The 19,019-nt window shown below is 42.3% G+C and overlaps 1 protein-coding gene across 1 annotated transcript in view; it reads right to left on the reverse strand.

Moving 5' to 3' along the window:
• The window catches only part of ABRAXAS2 (abraxas 2, BRISC complex subunit), a 27,527-nt gene extending 9,929 nt beyond the window's left edge, over nucleotides 1-17,598 (reverse strand). The window contains exons 1-4 of the mRNA XM_032882119.1: nucleotides 17,482-17,598; nucleotides 13,634-13,724; nucleotides 9,802-9,838; nucleotides 7,127-7,193 (exon numbers count right to left, since the gene is read on the reverse strand). Coding sequence (XP_032738010.1) covers nucleotides 7,127-7,193; nucleotides 9,802-9,838; nucleotides 13,634-13,724; nucleotides 17,482-17,580 — 294 coding nt within the window. The 5' untranslated portion in view covers nucleotides 17,581-17,598. The remainder of the gene's footprint in view (nucleotides 1-7,126; nucleotides 7,194-9,801; nucleotides 9,839-13,633; nucleotides 13,725-17,481) is intronic.
• Nucleotides 17,599-19,019: the final 1,421 nt, after the last annotated feature.

Genomic DNA, 19,019 nt, shown 5'->3' on the forward strand with positions numbered 1-19,019 from the left:
AAAAAAAAAAAAAAAGAAGTAGCATACATACACACAGTGGGATATTACTCGGCCATAAAAAAGAATGAAATCTTACCATTTGCAACATGGATGGATCTAGAGAGTTTAACACTAACTGAAAGAAATCAGTCAGAGAAAGATAAATACCACATGATGTTATTCATATGTGGAACTTAAGAAACAAATGAACAAAGAAAGAGACCAAAAAACATACCCTTAAATACAGAGAGCAAACTGGTGGTGGCCAGAGTGGGGGTGAAGGGGGAATGGCTGAAATAGGTGAAGAAAACAGAGTGCGCTGATCATGATGAGCACTGAGTAATGCACAGAATTGTTGAGTCACTGTATCGTACACCTGAAGTTAATTTAACACTGTACATTAATTATACTTGAACAAGATATATTTTTTTAAAAAGAAAAGGGCAAAGGAGACTTGCAAGGGTATAGTCATTATCTTATTACACTGAAGGGTTCATGGGTGTATGAATATTTCAAAATGTATCCAAGTAAATACTGTTAAATATGTGTAGTTCACTGTATGGCAACTGTACCTCTGTACAAAGATTTAAGAGGTTTAGCTTCATCGGCTCTAACTACAGGATAACTAAACGGCCCAAGTCGATTAAACTGATATGCTCTCTGGAAGAGTATCTTTTAAAATGTGATCCTCGGGACATCCAGGCACTTACTAAAATGCTCCTGGGCCCACCCAAACCTGCAGAATTAGAATGTCCAAGGGGAGAACCAGTAATCTGAATTTAAGATAAGTTCTTGAATTTTTTTCTTGTTTATACTAGAGTTTAGAAATCTCCACTGTAGATACAATGAACTCTTTATCAGAGGAATAATCTTCATATAGCCTCATTCTGTGAAACATTTTCTTTAAATGAAAATCCTGTTTCAAGAAGTAAAGGTAGCCTGGGGTGCCTGGGTAGCTTCAGTGGGTTAAAGCCTCTGCCTTCGACTCAGGTCATGATCCCAGGGTCCTGGGATTGAGCCCCGCATCAGGCTCTTTGCTCAGCAGGGAGCCTACTTCCCCCTCTCTCTCTGCCTGCCTCTCTGCCTACTTGTGATCTCTCGGTCAAATAAATAAAATCTTAAAAAAAAAAAAAAAAAAAGAAGAAGAAGTAAAGGTAGCTTGGACTCCTGGGTGGCTCCGTCAGTTAAGTGGCTGCCTTCAGCTCAGGTCATGATCCCAGGATTCTGGGATCAAGTCCCACATCAGGGTCCTTGCTGATCAGAGAGCCTGCTTCTCCCTCTGCCCGCTGCTCCCCCTGCTTGTGTGCTCTCTCTCTGACAAATAAATAAAATAAAATCTTTAAAAATAAATAAGTTGGGGCACCTGGGTGGCTCAGTGGGTTAAAGCCTCTGTCTTCGGCTCAGGTCACAATCCCAGGGTCCTGGGATTGGGCCCCCACATTGGACTCTCTGCTCAGTAGGGAGCCTGCTTCCCCCCCTCTCTCTGCCTGCCTCTCTGCCTACTTGTGATCTCTGTCAAATAAATAAATAAAATCTTTAATAAATAAATAAAGTCAGTCTAAAAAATAGAAGTAAAGGTAGCTTAAAATTGTTAGTGTCATATTAAAATTAACAGTAAAGGGGTGCCTGGGTGGCTCAGCTGTTTATGCATCTGCCTTCAGCTTGGGTCATGATCCCAGAGCGCCGGATAGAGTCCCACATCGGGCTCCCTGCTCAACAGGGAGCCTCACTCTCCCTCTGCTCCTCTCCCTGTTCGTGTTCTTTCTTTCAAATAAATGGATAAAATCTTTTTTAAAAAATTAACAGTAAGTTTAGGGGTGCCTGGGTGGCACAGTCAGTTAAGCATCTGACTCCTGATTTCGGCTCAGGTCACGATATCAGGGTTGTGGGGTCGAGCCCAGCATCAGGCTCCACACTCAGCACAGAATCTGCTTGAGTTTTTCTCTCTCTGCCCCTCCCACTCATACTCTGTCTCTTTCTTAAATAAAGAAATCTTTTAAAAAAATAAATATAATAAAATTAACAGTAAATTTAGATTATATTTTGGTATGATGGTCATTAAAAAGTGAAGAGTAGGTTCTAACAAGTTCCCAGGTGCCGCTGATGCTGCCGGTCCAGGGACCACACTTGGAAAACCAAAGCTCCAGGGGCGCCTGGGTGGCTCAGAGGGTTAAGCCTCTGCCTTCGGCTCAGGTCACGATCTCAGTGTCCTGGGATCGAGTCCCGCGTCGGGCTCTCTGCTCAGCGGGGAGCCTGCTTCCACCCCCACCCCCTGCCTGCTGCTCTACCTACTTGGGATCTCTGTCAAATAAATAAATAAAATCTTAAAAAAAAAAAAAAAGAAAAAGAAAACCAAAGCTCCAGCTGAAGCCCTACCACATGTAAAGATGAAGAGATGAAGGGAGGGAAACAGAGGCGCCTTTGAACACTTACCCTCATTTAATGAAACATTTAGATTAAAATACCATCATTGATCCTTTCACAATGGGGAAATCACAGTGAATCCTTTCACAATGTATACGCTTATCAAATGAACACAATGTACACTTTAAGTATCTTACAGTTTTATATGTCAATTGTACCTCAGTAAAGCTGAAATAAAAAATAAAATACCAAAAAAAGAAAAAAAATGTGAAGAGTGGTTTCCTTTAAAAAAAAAAAAAAAGAAGAAGAAGAAGAAGAAGTCGGTAAGAAAAGCCATCTCCTGGCTGGAGATATTGATGCCTGAGAACAAGGAATGTCGCACTCTGAGCAGTGTGTCTGGGGCGTGAGGAACAACACTGGAGTCAGCTCCTTCGGAGGCCTGGGGGTGTCTCTCCACCCTTTCCCTGGCACCCTGCAGAGACCTGAGCTTCGCCAGAACATTGGGTGCTCTCACGAAACACTCACGGATGAACAGGATCTTACAGGGGCTACTGGATGCGGCATAATGCTTTTCACTTATGTGGATTCCAACTGTTTTATTCTACCTGTATTTTCTGAGAGACAGGGGCCTTCTGCATTTATTTTGGATCTCAACAGACAGAAATCAACTCATTCATTTGTTATATGCTGAAAGGACAACCCCATTATTCTTATTAATGAAAGATGAGATGCCAAAGTAATTCACTTTTGTTGACACCCATGATTCTACCTTTTAGAGCTAACAAGATCGTTGCAAGGCTACTGAGAAACTTCCTGACGCTAAAAAGCCCCTTTCTGACAACCATGCCTGGGCCATGACGAAAAACTGTGGACATCCTTCCCTACAACCTTATTTCAGCCAAAGTTTCATAGACAACTTCTCACAAAGACTTTCCTCTCTACTCTCAACTAGATATTCACTTATACTTTTTGGAGGCAAAGCAACCATCCCCAGTAGAGGGCATGCTTGTTATCCTCACCTCTTGAGCCTCTGGGCCTTACGATGATATTAAGGTGGCAGTTATGTTTATCATCATCTACTGCACAGCAGATGCTTCCAGAAGGCAGAAACCCCCTTCTCACTTGCTTTTTTGGCCTTGGCCCCAAACCTGAGGCTTGTGCAAACTTGGTAAACACAAGACGCAGTCTGCCAGGGCAGTAATTCTGCACGTCGCAGTAGATGACCATGTTGTACCTACTGGGGGATTCTCATATCAAAAACATTAGCCTTTGGATGCCTGGCTGGCTTAGTCGGTTAAGAGTCCAACTCTTGATCTCTGCACAGGTCTTGATCTCAGGGTCGTGAGATCGAGCCCCATGTTGGGCTCTCCACTGGCTGTGGAGCCTACTTAAAAAAACGAAAAACAAAACATTAGCCCCTATCTTAAGTCTACGGTTAAAAAAAAAGTTTTAGCAATGTTGTAGAGTTTCTACATTTGAGAGCCACGTACCCTCCAGATAACAACAGATGCGGGATGTACTAAAGATCAAAACAGCAAATCCAATTTTACTTTGTTAATTATTATTATTTTAAAGATTTTATTTATTTACTTGAGCGAGAGAGAACAAGTACATGAGCTGGGGGCGGTTAGGGCAGAAGGAGAGAGAGAATCTCAAGTGTGGGGCTCAATACTAGATCCTATGCATGACCCCAAGATCACGAACTGGGCAGAAATCAAGAGTCAGATGCTCAACTGCCTGAGCCACCCAGGCACCCCAATTTAATTTTTTTAATAAGCTCTACACCCAACATGGGGCTTGAACTCATGACCCAGAGGTCAAGAGTCACAAATTCTACTGAGTCAGCCAGGCACCCCCTGGCAAATCCGATTTTTAAACCCCCAAATTAATTAAGAAATGTGTCCTTATTTACAGCTAAAACACAAACAAACAAACAAAAAAACCAGAAACAAAACAAAACCCTACCTGGCAGACTCCTTTTTTTTCCCCAACTTATTTTCAATTAACAAACACTATTACAAACAAACTTTTCCCATAAAGTTCCCCTTCATCAGCAGCACCTCTCCATTCTCTTCCTCAAAGTAAACACTTTTAAGTTTGGTTGCCTTTTCCTGATCTTTTTCTGTACATCTAAATACTCATTCAGATTTGTGTTTTTACATAAAACAGGCTCAAATTATAACACTACTTTTTTCATGTAACACAACTTTGAGATCTTTCTAGGTCATTACCCGAGAACTTCCCTCATTCTTTGCAATGGCTGCTTCATATCCCACAGTGTAGAGGTGTCAACACAAACGACTTGACCGTTTCCCATTGGTGGACATTTAGATTGCTTTCAAAACCCTTACTATTAAGCAAAGACATAATAAACACCCTTGCATGCTGGGGTCCGAGGCCAGACTGCTGGGGTTAACCTTGGGATCCACCATTACCCACTGGGGACCTTCAGCAAGTCACTCACCCCTGTTTTCTCAATTGTAAAATGGGGATGGTAAGAACAGCAATTTACCTCCTAGTTCCAACACCCGGAAAGTGCTTAGAATGCGGCCTGGCACAGAGTTGAGCTATTCATTAACGCCAGCCTTTCATATCTTTGTGCCTAGATCCAAATGTTTACTTGGGCCGGATTCCTAGAGGTGGGACTGCGTATTTAAAATTCTGTTATTGCAGGGCGCCTGGATGACTCAGTATGTGGAGCAGTAACTCTTGATCTCGGGGTCCTAAGTTTGAGCCCCACATTGGGCATCGAGATTACTTTAGTAATAATATAAAGAAAATTAAAAATAAAATCCTGTTACTGCAAAACTCTCCTCTTAACTGTTTGTTATCAACATTCCCACCAACTACAGCTTCCCCATTTCCCAAAGCCTTACCCAAAACTGGGTATTAGCAATCCCTTTACACTTTTGCTAATCTGATGAGCAAGATAATAGTATCATGCTGTTTCAGTTTGCATTTCGGGATTGAAGATAAACATCTTTTCATTATCTCTTGGCCATTTGTGTATTTCTTTTTTCTTTTGTGAATTTCCTGTTCATATTCTTTATTCATTTTTGTCACTTTGAATTTTTTTCATCTATTTAAAAAAATACTTCAGGGCACCTGGATGGTACTGTCGCTTAAGCATCCCAGTCTTGGTTTCAGCTCAGGTCATTGGTTGTGGGATTGACCCCCACATCAGGCTCTGCACTCAGCGTGGAGTCTGCTTAAGATTCTCTTTCTATCCCCCTCTCTGCCCCTCCCACTCATGCTGTCACTCTCTCTCTCTTCCAAATAAATAAATAAATAAATAAATAAAATCTTTAAAAAAAATACAGGTGCCTGGGTGGCTCAGTTGGTTAAGCAACTGCCTTCAGCTCAGGTCATGATCCTGGAGTCCCAGGATTAAGCCCCACGTTGGGCTCCTGCTTCTCCCTCTGACCTTAATGCACTCTCTCTCTCTCATTCTCTCTCTCAAATAAATAAAATCTTAAAAAAAAAAAAAAATACTCCTGTTACTTTTAATGTGTAGTGAGTACTCTAGAAAACTGTTCCGATGAGAATTTTCATGGAAAAAATTTCAGTTTTAGAAAGTATAATAAAAGTTCACTGTCTAAAATATAAATGGAATGAGGAGATAGGTTGGAGCTGGGATAGGAAGGACGGACTCCTGAGAGATTCCAGAATATATGCTCCTGGGCACGTAACTGAAAACAAGAGAGCTGGACCCCAATGTCTGTGGCTGCTCTAACTCCCTTTCCCGGGTGGACGGTGACGGGGTCAGATTCTAGAGACCTGAGCTCATCATCATCCATAAAGCTGTCTGTCCTTTCTTCCAGCCTTCCCAGTCTTCCTTTCATCTTACCTGCTTTTCTTTCTGCTTTTCCAACTGATGGTGCAACTGAGCCAGCCCACACATCGCCAAGGCTGCTGACTTACTCTGACTGCACCCTTACTCCTGATGCCCTTCTTCAGACACCTCGGGAACCAAGTCCCACAGTGCTGATTCTTTTTTTCAACAAGTAATCTTTTAAAAGCTTTTTCATAATACACACTTCTAAATAAAGGCATTTTTTTGTGACAAACTGAAAACTTTTATTAATATTTTTTTCCTCAAGGGATGGTTTAATAACAAATCTACTTTTCTGGAATTAATATTTCAAGGTAGAAAAGTAAAACCCACACATGGTACAACAGAATAAATTATAAATGAGATCATCAGACAATGCCGCAGCAATAAAACTGGTTTATTTTCAATTCTATTCAGACTTGCTTACCATACATAATCAGAACATTATATGCATATGTTGACAGAAATAATAAACACATGACCTTTTGGAAAAACATCTATGTTTGGCGTTAATTGAACTTCAAAGGGTAACATATCGAGAGATGTTTAATTATGACTTACCTTTTTTAGAAATATTTTTCCTGGTTATAAAGTTAATGCACGTATGTAAGATACTTGCAAAATTACTTTTTAAATTACAAAAAAGAAAAAAAGAGCCACCCAGAATCAACTCAACTAATTTTTAACTCTCTAGAGTATGGTTCTTGTTTTTCCTTCTGATTTTTACATAATGGAATCACACTATAAATATCTAAATTTTTTTTTCCATTGATAGGTTATAAACATTGTCTCACATCTGCATTCACCCTTAAAATCTACTTAAGTCAACAGAACTCTCATACATTAATATCAAATCCCATTGTTTCATTTTACATTCCCTTCTGGTTTTAAGTTTAGGTGATAAAATAAACAGTGATTTCCAAATCGGACTGGGCAACAAACAGGACATACCTTTCTCCGATCCTTAAGAATCCTGTCCAAACTCTCTTCGTTAACTTTGCTTGCATAGTCATAAAAACTGTTTTTTTTTAAAGAAAATACATTTTATTAAAATTGTATGGTATTTTGAAATGAATACACTTAGCCTCATGCATCTATGGGTCACTGAATCCTAAAAGTTGGTAAACAAGATATAAAGATAAAATTGCTTATCTTCAACAGATAACCAGAGAAATCATTCTCAATGCTTCACTGATGATGTATCTTTTGCATCAAAGAATACTCAAGAGACTGTTACATTCAAAAGGTATTACTTCCACATGTGGGAGGTACTGATAGCAAGTAATTAGAAAACGTGTGGTTTCCAATGGCTGTGACATCTTTTCCTTGTTTCTAAGTATCAGTTACTTATGCGGGGAAAAAAGAATACAGGAGCTTATTTTCTGAGAAATGCAGAAGGGAAATGAACATCTGTTGAATGCTTAAGAGGCCTGGCTGCATGCTTTCTCAGCTTCTTTCTTTTCATTCTTCCCTCAGTGCTGATAAGTAGGTATTACTGCAGCCCAACGTGTCCCAAGTTTTATTCCCAGTTTTGTAGGTAAAGATACTTAAGTGACTTGCCCCAAACTATACAGGTGGAAGATGGAAGAGCTGGGCTTTGAAGCCAGGTCTGCCCCTCAAACAGACCTAGCCGACCAGGATCCTACGGTAAGCAGGCATAATGATGTTTGGGTTTTCCTACCACTGACTGTGCTTTTAGGAATCCCATTCTTGGGACACCGGGGGTGGCTCAGTTGGTTAAGCGTCTGCCTCAGGCTCAGGTCATGATCCCTGGGTCCTGGTATCCAGTCCCTCTTCATGCTCCTTGCTCAACAGGGAGCTTGCTTCTCCCTCTCCCTCTGCCCCTCCCTGCACTCATTCTCCCTCTCTCTAATAAACAAAATCTTTAAAAAAAAAAAAAAAAGGGAAAGCCATCCTTCCTCTCTCAACCCACAACCATTAGGCCCAGGCCTTATAAAGGAGTAAGAAGTTCAAGAAATGGTCAAAACAAACAAAGAAAACCCACTGAACTGGGAGTCAAGAGATACAGCCCCAGCCCAGCTCTGCTTCTCACTGCATGAATCTGGGCAAGCCACTGAACCTACGTACTCTCCACTTCCCTCTATACAGAAGAAAGAGTGTGGAGTGGACACATGACTTCTAAGGTTTCCTTCTGCTGTAAGAATTATAGGTGTGTGATTTAAACTTAGTTAAATCCTTCTTGGACAATTTTACCGACAGCCTTGCATGGAATTCCTCAGAAGGGCAAGGCAGGGCACACCTAGAAAAACTTCGCAGAGTCAGGGCCAAATCAGACACTTGTGTGGACCAAACACAGCCAATGTGTGAACCATGGCCTGAATCCTTTCATTTGCTCTGAGATTCTTCTCAAACGAACTGCTTGTCTTGCTTCCCACTCCGCTTTCAGTTACATGCAAACCTAAAAGTAATGAGGATCTTGGCTGCTTTTAGACTTTGTCCATAGGTAACCCTCCTGCACGAGGACAATCTTCTAAAATAATAAATGGATGGGGCGCCTGGGTGGCTCAGTGGGTTGAAGCCTCTGCCTTCGGCTCAGGTCATGATCCCAGGGTCCTGGGATCGAGCCCCACATCGGGCTCTCTGCTTACCAGGGAGCCTGCTTCCTCCTCTCTCTCTGCCTGCCTCTCTGCCTACTTGTGATCTCTGTCAAATAAATAAATAAAATCTTTAAAAAATAAATAAATAAATAAATAATAAAATAAAATAATAAATGGATAGGTATCTGTGTGTGGTGGGGCAGGGGGGCCACCCAGCAGTTCTTGGGTGCAAGGGCCTAGGTGTGTGGGTCACCTGAGAATGGGACAGGGATCAGGGTGAAAGCAGCAGGGGACATACAGCAGGAACAGCTGGGCACCAAGGTGTGGCGGATGTTAGAGAAGGGACTGCTGACCAAGAATGCTAAATCCTACTCCGGGAAGGGAAGTAAGTACTGGCTCCTGGGAAGATAGAACATGCTGGGGGGGGGTGCAGTGCTGAAGAAAGACCTGAAATCATCACACCAGCCAGCAGGTGGAGGGCTCTGGGGCCGAGAAAGCAGACAGAGGCCTGCATATTGTCTGGGGAGAAGTCTAGTGGATGGGGGATATTGGCCCTTGTCTCTCTCACCCACCACACATCTCTCATTTGCTCCCTCCCTTCGGAATGTCGCTCCTCCCCTTTCTTTCTCTTGCTGTCCTTTAGTTGGTCTTAGTATGCAACTGGTGTATGTTAACTTACATACATGCAAAAAGAAAATTCCATGTTCCCTTTCCTTGCATTTTAAAGTTGAATACTGAACATTTTTTATTCTTCTTAAAAACACCCATTAAATTCTTTTATCTGTATGTGATTCTTGACTAACTTCCTGCTCTGTGGCTGAAAAGCCCTTGCTTAGGAGGCTGCTGGAGTAGACTTTCACTGTAAACCACGGAGGCCACGATTTACACCATCCCTCCCCTATCTCTAACCTTACACACACTGGACACTCAATAAACAAGTCAATTTGGATGCCCTCAGTTATACCTGGGACTTTATAGCCACAATCAGGTACAAGCCTAACTTCAATAGTTTCTAATCAATTAATCTTTCAATAAGGACTAAAAGTGACAAAGGAAGATGTGGCTTACCTAAAAAGCTTTGAACACGGCTGATGATTATGGATTTCTGTAATTAGAAAGAAGGAACGCAGCTTAGTTAATCACATAAGACACAGGCAAGTACAAAATAGCCTACTTGTTTACTGAAACCTCAAACAATAAAAAGACAGTTTTCCTCTCCCAGATAGGTGCTGCATGTACACTAGTGAGGGCAGTGTGTCTTCTCAACACTGAAACTCAGGGACACCTTTTTAGGTCAAAGTACGCTGGAGAACACGTTCTGTTTCCATTTGTCCACGGCTGATGAGCACATATCCGAAAGCTTTTACTCAGGAGCACACAGCCATTGTGCGCCCTCATGCAATCTCACCTAGTTAAACAAAGCATAAGAGGGAAAAGTAACAGCTAACTGGAAGCATTTAATCAAAGTGGATAAGCAGGGTGAGGGCAGCTTGGGGAGAGGAGGGCCTAACCGCCCTACCATCAATAACCCACTATTGACTCAGGACAAGCTGGGCCAGGCGTTCTGAAGGGAAAGGGAGGAGAAAGCTCTGGATGCCTGTTAACTCCTTCAAAGATGGTCAGCACCAAGGGAAATAGTCCTTTGTAAGGCAGATCCTAACAGCTTCTGGAAAGACTGCTCTGATTACCCAGAGGAAACAAGTCCTTCAAGCTCATCAGGGGGCTTAGGATCTGGGTGGCTTTCTAAGACCATGAGACTAATTAACCACTCGATCCTATTCCTAACATTCTTCTAGACAGAAACTCATCACCTGCTGTCTAAAAAGCCACAGCCACAGAGCTCCAGGCTGCAACTTTAACACAATTAAAATGAAACCATGACCCTGGCGGCCATGGGACTCTGCCCATTAGCTTCTGTATTGATGTCAATGCTGACAAGACATACACACAGATGCAATCCTTCCACTGGAAAGACAAATTTCCTTGCCTGGCATGGCTGTTGACACAGTGATGCAAATAAGAAAACTTCATCCAGAAATTGCTCCTTCTTTTACCAACAGCAATAATACAGTGCGCCATCCTACATTATTTCTGAGGTACTATTAGTAAATTAATTAGAATGTGGAACATTTATAGCAAAAACTTTACAGAGGGTTCAGGAGAAAGAAAGAAAGAAAAGCTCACCTTCTCCTTTAAAGGAACGAATATTTCTTAAAAACCCTACAGTGGGTCTGGATGCCAAACACACAGTGTTGTCATCAACTGCCCCAGCAGACTTCTGTCATGATTTACAACTGGGATTAGCAGCACACTTAAGATATGCCCTAGATATCATGTGGCATTTGCTAAAGGAATTTGGTCCTTTCTCCGTAAGACTTTTTGCAGTGCCTAAACCTTCCATGGAAAAAACAGGGTGAAGGCCTTGAACATGATCAAGATGCAGACCGCAACGAAGCTGGCCGGCACACTGGCTGATAGACCGCTGGAAACCGGCAGGAGCAGGGCAGCCCTGTGTGGGATTCCAGAGTCTGCCACGCCTCTAGAGTTCATCCACACGGTAGATTCCTCTTCATGTATGTATGACTGCACTCATTCCCTTAGCAGTTCTCCCCATCCCCCGCCCCACCCCCACCTCTGCCTAGTCTCACTGATCTTCCTACCTCTGCTTCTCCTCCTGATGGAGACTCAACAGTTCCACTACTCCCTCCTCCATCGTTTCCAGTAACTGCAGTGGCATCATCTAATTAACTAAGGAAGCTCTTCCGTGGCTGCCTGCTCCCTCCCCTTCTAGAACTAAGGGTAGACAACTCTGCTTAAAGTGAGTCAGCCCAGCTTTTAAAATTAATATGCAGTTAACACAGAATGCGACACTTCGTGTTCAGAATGTAGCACTCTGGATGCAGTCCTTACTGTACAGATTAAAAGTGTCCGTGCGTGGATTCAGTCATTTGCAGCAAACAACAACTTCGGGAGACTCATTTTATTTAAAACATCTTATTCTGGAGTTAGGCTATGCCAGAAAATTTCTTGATACCACTGGTCTGGAATACTACTCATGGCACTTGACCTAACGTTTGGCCTTCCAACCTAGGTTCGGAGTCCCTGTTTCTATTTCGAACATGTATTTAGTTTCAAAAGAAAACTACTGTAATGATAACAATGCACCTAAGATAACACCAGTAAATACTTTGCCCATGAGAGCCACAATTGTTTCATACAATGAACGGAATATAGCTAATAAATTAAACGTTGTGCAGCAGAAGATGGTTGTCATGGCGCTGCATTAACTGGGGCTCTATCGATTGGTACTTCTCTGTATCTACAGTACCATGGAAACGTATTTACTGAAAGAACCAGAAGGTTTATGAATCAGATACAGTGCATGAAGCTGTAGAATTTGAATTATTTACCATTCTACTTCTTTTAAAATAAATAAATAGCCAGAATATTCATTAGAAGTGCTATTTTTATGGTCATACCAGGTAACAGAGCTCTTTCTTGCTTGGTATGCTGTCCATTAACTACATCTGACATTTTAATCTTCCCATACCAAATTAGTTTTGAAAATCAAAGTGCAAACAATAAAACTACACCCATGTTCCATGAAACCAAATTCTCCATTTTAGGATTTTAAAGAGTTATACGAAATAAAAACAAAACCTCAGTGAAAGAACAGCTGGAGACAGCATATTGAGTCTTTATTTAACAAGTCAGTATTGTGAGGAATGGGTCTTATCGTATGGGTCCTTGAGGAAATGAACTGTTCCTTGTTTTCCCCCAATCCTAACCCCACCTCAATCCTCATCCTGGCCTCCCAACCCATATCCTAGAAGGCTATCAGAACTGGAAGGCTTGAAACTGATGATGTGGTCCCAACATAACCTAACCTACCAGCAATACTTCAAACCAAAACCACTCACCTTGACACATTCTGTATTTTCTCCACATAGAAACAGGCCAGATTACCTGTATATCTTGTGTACTCCCTGCTCTGTGTTCCCCTGAATCCACTGCCCCCCTGACCCTAAGTTCACCGCCTTCAGGATACCTTTACTCTCTACTACTTTCACCCACTAGCAGGGATGGGATTTTCTGTTCCTTTCTTACAGTACTCATCTTGTACAGTCATCTGGGACTTCTGTGCACTTGTCCTATCCTCCCCCACTCCAGGAATTAGGGATGCACCTGGGTACTCCTCTCCTTGCCTGGCACACGCCTCACACACGGACGGTCAGTAAATGGTGGTGGCCTAAGTGAAGCACCCCTTGCTGAGACCTGAGTAGGATACGCTTTTTGGTGACATGCTCAATGTGCAGCTGGAAGGAGTTTGATCCCTATTTATCAAAAGGAGACTGATCCGAAGAGAAAAAAAAAAAGAAAGAGAGAGAGAGAGACTGATCCAAAGACAGTCAGCGCATCTATAAATACTCCTTCGTCTTCCCCAACAATCAACCCAAAACGATTTGGATTGTCCTCCAGAAGGCTGTGTAGATTTAGCAAATAGCTCATATAAAGAAGTATGAACACCTTTGCCAGATCCCTCCGGGAAGGACCAGCCCAGAAGATCCTTGCATTTCAGTGTGTGGTGATGTCGACAATGGGGAACAGCCCAGTATGCAATCTAAGGGTGACTGTGGTTTTGAAGAGACCGTCATGAGCAACAGCAGACAGCGATTCAGTAAAAGACCAGTTGGTGGATAAGAGCTTTATCGACTACCTAACCTTACAGCCACCACTGCACGTTCACACTGACTTGTAAAACATTTCATGATTTGCATTGTGATTTTAGCTGCTTTTTATGTACTTTTTATCTTTCAGATTAAAACCAGTTAAGGACCCAAGAACAAAACAAACAGCATTGATACAGAAAAAATATTCCTAAGCTCAGTGATAAACTCACCAATTACTTGCAGAAATTCTGTGTTGCTGATTTGTGAGTCACTAATGCTAAAGGTTTCTTCTTGTCTTACTTCTCCCAGCAGAAATCCTTCCTAAAAGTAATTAAAAAAAAAAAAGATAGTTGCAGGCTGAAAGTATTTTTTACTGGAATTAAGACAAATGGAGAGCATTATAATTTTAAAATAATTTTTGACATTAATCCAAACAAGCTTACTATTCTATAAACAAATAAGACTAAAGCAATCTGAGATGTACCTATTAACTAGATTGCTTGGAAAAAGGATTCCATACACAATGAAATTTTTAATCCCTTAAAAAAACCCTGTTTTAAAAATAAAATTAAAAAAAAAAGAAAAAAAAGAAAAAAAAACCTGTTTTTTTGAAGCAAAAATAAGCAGAATGAATCCACTTCCTAAATCGTACCGAGTGTAATAACCAACATCAAAAAAGCTCAGGAAGCAGAAATATTCCAAGGTTGTTTTCTTGTAACAGCATATAATTTATTTCATTGTTTTAAAAGCACTGTTAACGATACAAGGATAAATAAGTTAACACAATGCACAACGAATTGCTCTTGTACAGGGTGTGGGAAATGAGGATTTCAGCAAATAAATCACTCACATGAATGTTCTTCCTCAATAAACGCTGAGGTTACTTTCTTTACACCTTTGGCCAACACAGGCCATAAATTCTGGATTACGTAGCACATAACCTACTGTGGGAGCACTTGCTGTCATGTTGAGCACAAGCACGGTGGAGAACATGAACTCTTATGTGCCTCAGCAACTTCCCTAGATGGGCTAACAGGCTGCCTTGCAATCTCCTTCTTGGAGAACCACATGGCTTGCTCCTTCCCTCCATCTGGCTTTTTACTCAAACGGCACCTTATCAGAGAGGCCTTCCCTGGCCAATGTAACAGAAACAGGGCACACCAGACACCCTGTCCCCTGTGTTTTCCTCTCAGTCTTCTCCCAGTAGCCACATCCTTACATTAACAAATGCCTATACCTACTAAAATCTAAGCCCCGTGAGAGCAGGGACTTTGTGCCTGTGTATCTCAGCAACTAGCACAGTGCCCAACACACATGAGGTGCTCAGTACATACTGGTTGAAGGTATTTGTGGGAACAGTGACCTTGTACTACGTACCTTTCTATTCCAGGCTGACCCTTCGAATCAAATACAGAGATTGCCTAGTTTAAAAACACTCCCAGTTGGAATCTGTGGGGGTGAGGAGGGAGAGACAGATGCTTTACAGCATAGCTTTTGTATTGGAATAGGGGAGGGAGTGTCCTAAGTTCCTAAACCATCACATATAGGGCTTTTCTCAATCTTGAGTAATATATAAATCTCCCTTAAAAAAATTCTCTCAAACCTGAAGGAATATCTATGACTACTAGTTTGAGAAACAGTGACTAAATAAGCTTGTTTTATCCCATGAAAGCCTTTCAGTTAAGAATTCTCACTACACAAGAGCAGCTTTCTCTTTATAACAAGTTAATAAAAATTAAGGTGAAAGCAATTTTTTTAAATTCCTACAGAACTTTACATTTTAAGAACATATCTCCAGATTCCTAGTGTTCCAGTCTAGGGATGCCAAATTTAGAAAATAAAAATATAGGATACTGTTAAATTTGAATTTCAGATAAACAACAAACAATTTTTATGTAATATTTAGGATATACTTACACTAAAAAATTATTTCCTATTTATCTGAAATTCAATTTATCTGAGTGCCCTATATTTTATCTGGGACCTCTATCATAGTCCTCAGTTTGAAAAAGTCAACAATGACAGCAAGACATTATAAAGCAAAGTATGAACCAGTGCTTCTTATCTGCTAGTCTGGATTGTCCGAACACTGTTACTTTATAGAAGGAGGAGGCAAACTATGGTGTGTGGGTTAAATCAAGCCTCATGCCTGTTAGTGTACAACCCACAAGCTAAGAATAGTTTCCACTTTTAAATGGTTGAAAAAAAAAATAGGATTATTTCATGACATGTGAAAATTATATGAAATTCAAATTCAGGGTCCATAAATAAAGCTTTATTGGAAACTGTCACCCTAATTAATTTATTGTCTATGGTTGCTTTCTCTGTACAGCAGCAGAACTGACCAGTTGCTACATAAACCACATGGCTCACAAAGCCTAAAATATTTACTTATCTGGAAAAAGCTTGCTAGCCCCAGCTCTACAGAATGAGTGGTTTTAAACTAATTTCTTGCCTAGAAAAAAACAGGAATGTGCTACAAAGGCAAATTTTGGTTCCTCAACTTAAAAATACGTAAAATTGACAAAAGTATTCCACATATATAATTGTGGCAAGGTTAACATAACCAGCTATGATCACATAAAATACACTTGCAAACTACTGTCACGGTGAAAACTTCCATGAAGTCTAGCACCATGCCTGGCACAGAATAGCTACTAAAGGAATATGTCTTGAATTAAATTAGTAACAATCTAAATAATGTAGCCATCTCCCTGCCATTTGTAGAAAAACGATCTGCTTTTCAACAGGTAGCTGCTTATTCTTAGAGACGCCTTGCCTTTTACATAAACTGTGATATTACTAAGTACTCCAAGAACTAGAGATGTTAAAAAGCATTACTGAAACCATATTTAGTACTTTCATGGACACTAGGAGTATCACAAACCACCTATACATGGAACTGCATTACATTATTAAATAGCTAGCTCCAGCATCAAAGGCCTTAGCATCCAGAGACATCTGCTAACTCTGGAAAAACCCTCGTTGTGTGTATTCCTATCGTTAATTTCTACCATCAACACTACACAGAGGAAAAGTAGAATAATTTAATGCCATCCAATTATCTAACAGAATCACCTCTATGAGATCAGTTTTTATTAATGGAAGCTAAAGTTGCAGACATCAAACCAAATCCAGTTCCTTATTCTACAGTGTATCATTTTGCTTTGTAATGATAACCTCAACCCCCCCCACTTATTAAATGAATTTGAATAACTCATTATTAACATCTCTTAAAACCATCTCTCAATTTGGTGGACGGATTAATTATGTACTTAAAGATAAAAATTATCTAGTTTCACAAAGAAACTTCCAGCTAGGCGAATGACATTAAAAGACAATTCGGAAAATAAAGATATTGAAGCAGACAGGCTCTGCTCCCTCTGAGCTCCGAAGCCTATGCGTTTCCGATCACTCATACGTAGGCCTGTCATTTCCCTATTTCACTGCGATTAGCGCCGTGGCTTTAGAACATTCGCCAAGGAACTAAATATGCAACTTCAAGGCAAGCAGACCCGACACCTAACACTCTTGTTTACATTCTCCATTTTCCATTGAGGCGAAGAAAACACATGAACGTATCTCACAAGTATGAATAGTGACAGCCATGGTTTCCCTCGTCGCACCCCACGACAACCTGTGAGACCGGCGGGCGGGGCTGGGTGCCTCGGCTCCTAGACTAAAGCTCGGTCTCTCCGCTCTTTGCCGACCCCGGGAGCCCCTCGCAAGTCTAGAAGCCTGACTCTTAGGGAGGGGCAGACGCTTGGTCTCCAGTAAGCAACTCTTGACACTGCCGGCGGCCAACCTAGACAGCTTTGCTAAAAGGGAGACGGCTGTCCTGAGAGGGCCAGGAGGCGGCAGGCACTGAGTGAGGGGGCCCAACCCGGGGACGAAGGAGCCCTCGGTAGCAGGAGCTCGCCGGGGGCGGGAGCCGCCCGGGTCACCAGCCCCTAGGGCCGGCCCGGGAGCCCGGGGAGGGGGGGGCGCGAGCCGCGAGTGGTCCCGGCTTGGCCGCAGGCACGGGCCCGGGACCAAGGCTGGAGGCTCCAGCCGCCGCGGCTGGGGGCCCGGCACCTACGTGGTCGGCGTTGCTGTTGGCGCTGTGGAAACACACAGCGCTGAAGGTGTAGCCCGAAATGGAAGCCGCCATGATGGAAATCTCCAACTCCCCCATCATGCCCCGCGGAGGGGACACAGCCTTCCGGCCGGTTCCGCCCCTTGGCATCCTGGGAAATGAAGTCTTCGGCGGATGAGGCCAAGGGGTCGCTTCGCCGGCGAGCGAGCGCTGAGAAATGCGGGTTTGCGTGATCGGAACTGACCCCGCGGACGTGTCCTCTTTGTGGGTCTCGCGCGCGGCACACACCTCAGACACTGCCTCTTCTGAACAGCCCTTGAAAGTTCCCCAGATCTTTTCTGTTTGCGGGTAAAATTCTTACTGATAAAAGCCAACATTGCCGTGCTCAATGATGAAAGGAGGGCGATGATTCAAGCAATTGTATAGTTTGGGTTTGACGTGGAGTTACATGCTGTGATTTCCATTTTCATATGACCATTCTAGCTGCAGTCGAGACTACAATGTCGGGGAGGGAGACGGGGGGGGGGGGGGGGGGGGGGGGGGGGGAAAATTGTGGCGGTACTCCAATAACCCGAAGGGACAGAGGAGGACAAAGGTGGCTTGGGGGTGGATGGAAGGAAATGGTGGTAGCTGTGGAGGTGGTAAGAAGCTATTGGATTCTGGGTACAAAAAAACATGAAAAATCATGGAAAGAAAAAGAAAAACAACAACAAAATAACCGTGAAAATAAAATATAACAGTTAGGAAAAGAAACTCAGGGGTCCTTATTCTTCAATTCGTTCAGTCGTTCAGGTTCAAAACTGGACTCCTGATCTCCGTCAAGGCTCCTTCCACCACACTGTTATCAAGTCCAGCAAATGGAACTGCTTTTCACAATTGCACAGGCCAAAAATCTTCGGTTTATTATTGACACAGCCCCTTTGATTCGTCAGCACAATCTTAAAAATATGTGGAGAATCTTAGAATGCACTGCTAGCACACCTAATACCTATAATGGTGGTCCAAGCCATTAACTCTCTCCTGGATCATTTTAACCATCTCTAACTCAAGAGGCCTTAACTGGGGGTATGTTTGGCAGAGTCTGGAGACATTTTTAGATGTCACAACTTGGGGGAGGTTGCCACTGGTAATTTAGTGGTTAGAGGACAAGGACACTGGCTGCTAATCCTACAAAGCATAGGATAGCCCCTCTCCCCTCCCCCACATCAATGGGATGATGTTGAGAAACCCTAATTCCAGCTTCTCTCTTTAACCCCCTCCCTGCCAAATCTATTCTCAACATAGCAACTAAGCTGGTCATGCTAAAAGTGAAATTTAAAATTTAAATCATGTTGCTTCTTGGTCTAAACCCAAACCTTGTAATGACCTCATCTGACTTCCTTTCTTTCTGCTGACCCCTTTGTTCACTCTGCCTCAGCTACACTAGTCTTTCTGCTTCCTGACTATTCCTATCTCATCCTACCTCAGGGCCTTTGCACTTGCCCTTCCCTTTACCGAGAGTGCTCTTCTCATAGAGCATCTAGAAGTTTCTTCCTTTATCT

The sequence above is a fragment of the Lontra canadensis genome, unplaced genomic scaffold (assembly GCF_010015895.1).
Source record: "Lontra canadensis isolate GAN:19392208 unplaced genomic scaffold, GSC_riverotter_1.0 scaffold79, whole genome shotgun sequence".
Taxonomy (NCBI): domain Eukaryota; kingdom Metazoa; phylum Chordata; class Mammalia; order Carnivora; family Mustelidae; genus Lontra; species Lontra canadensis.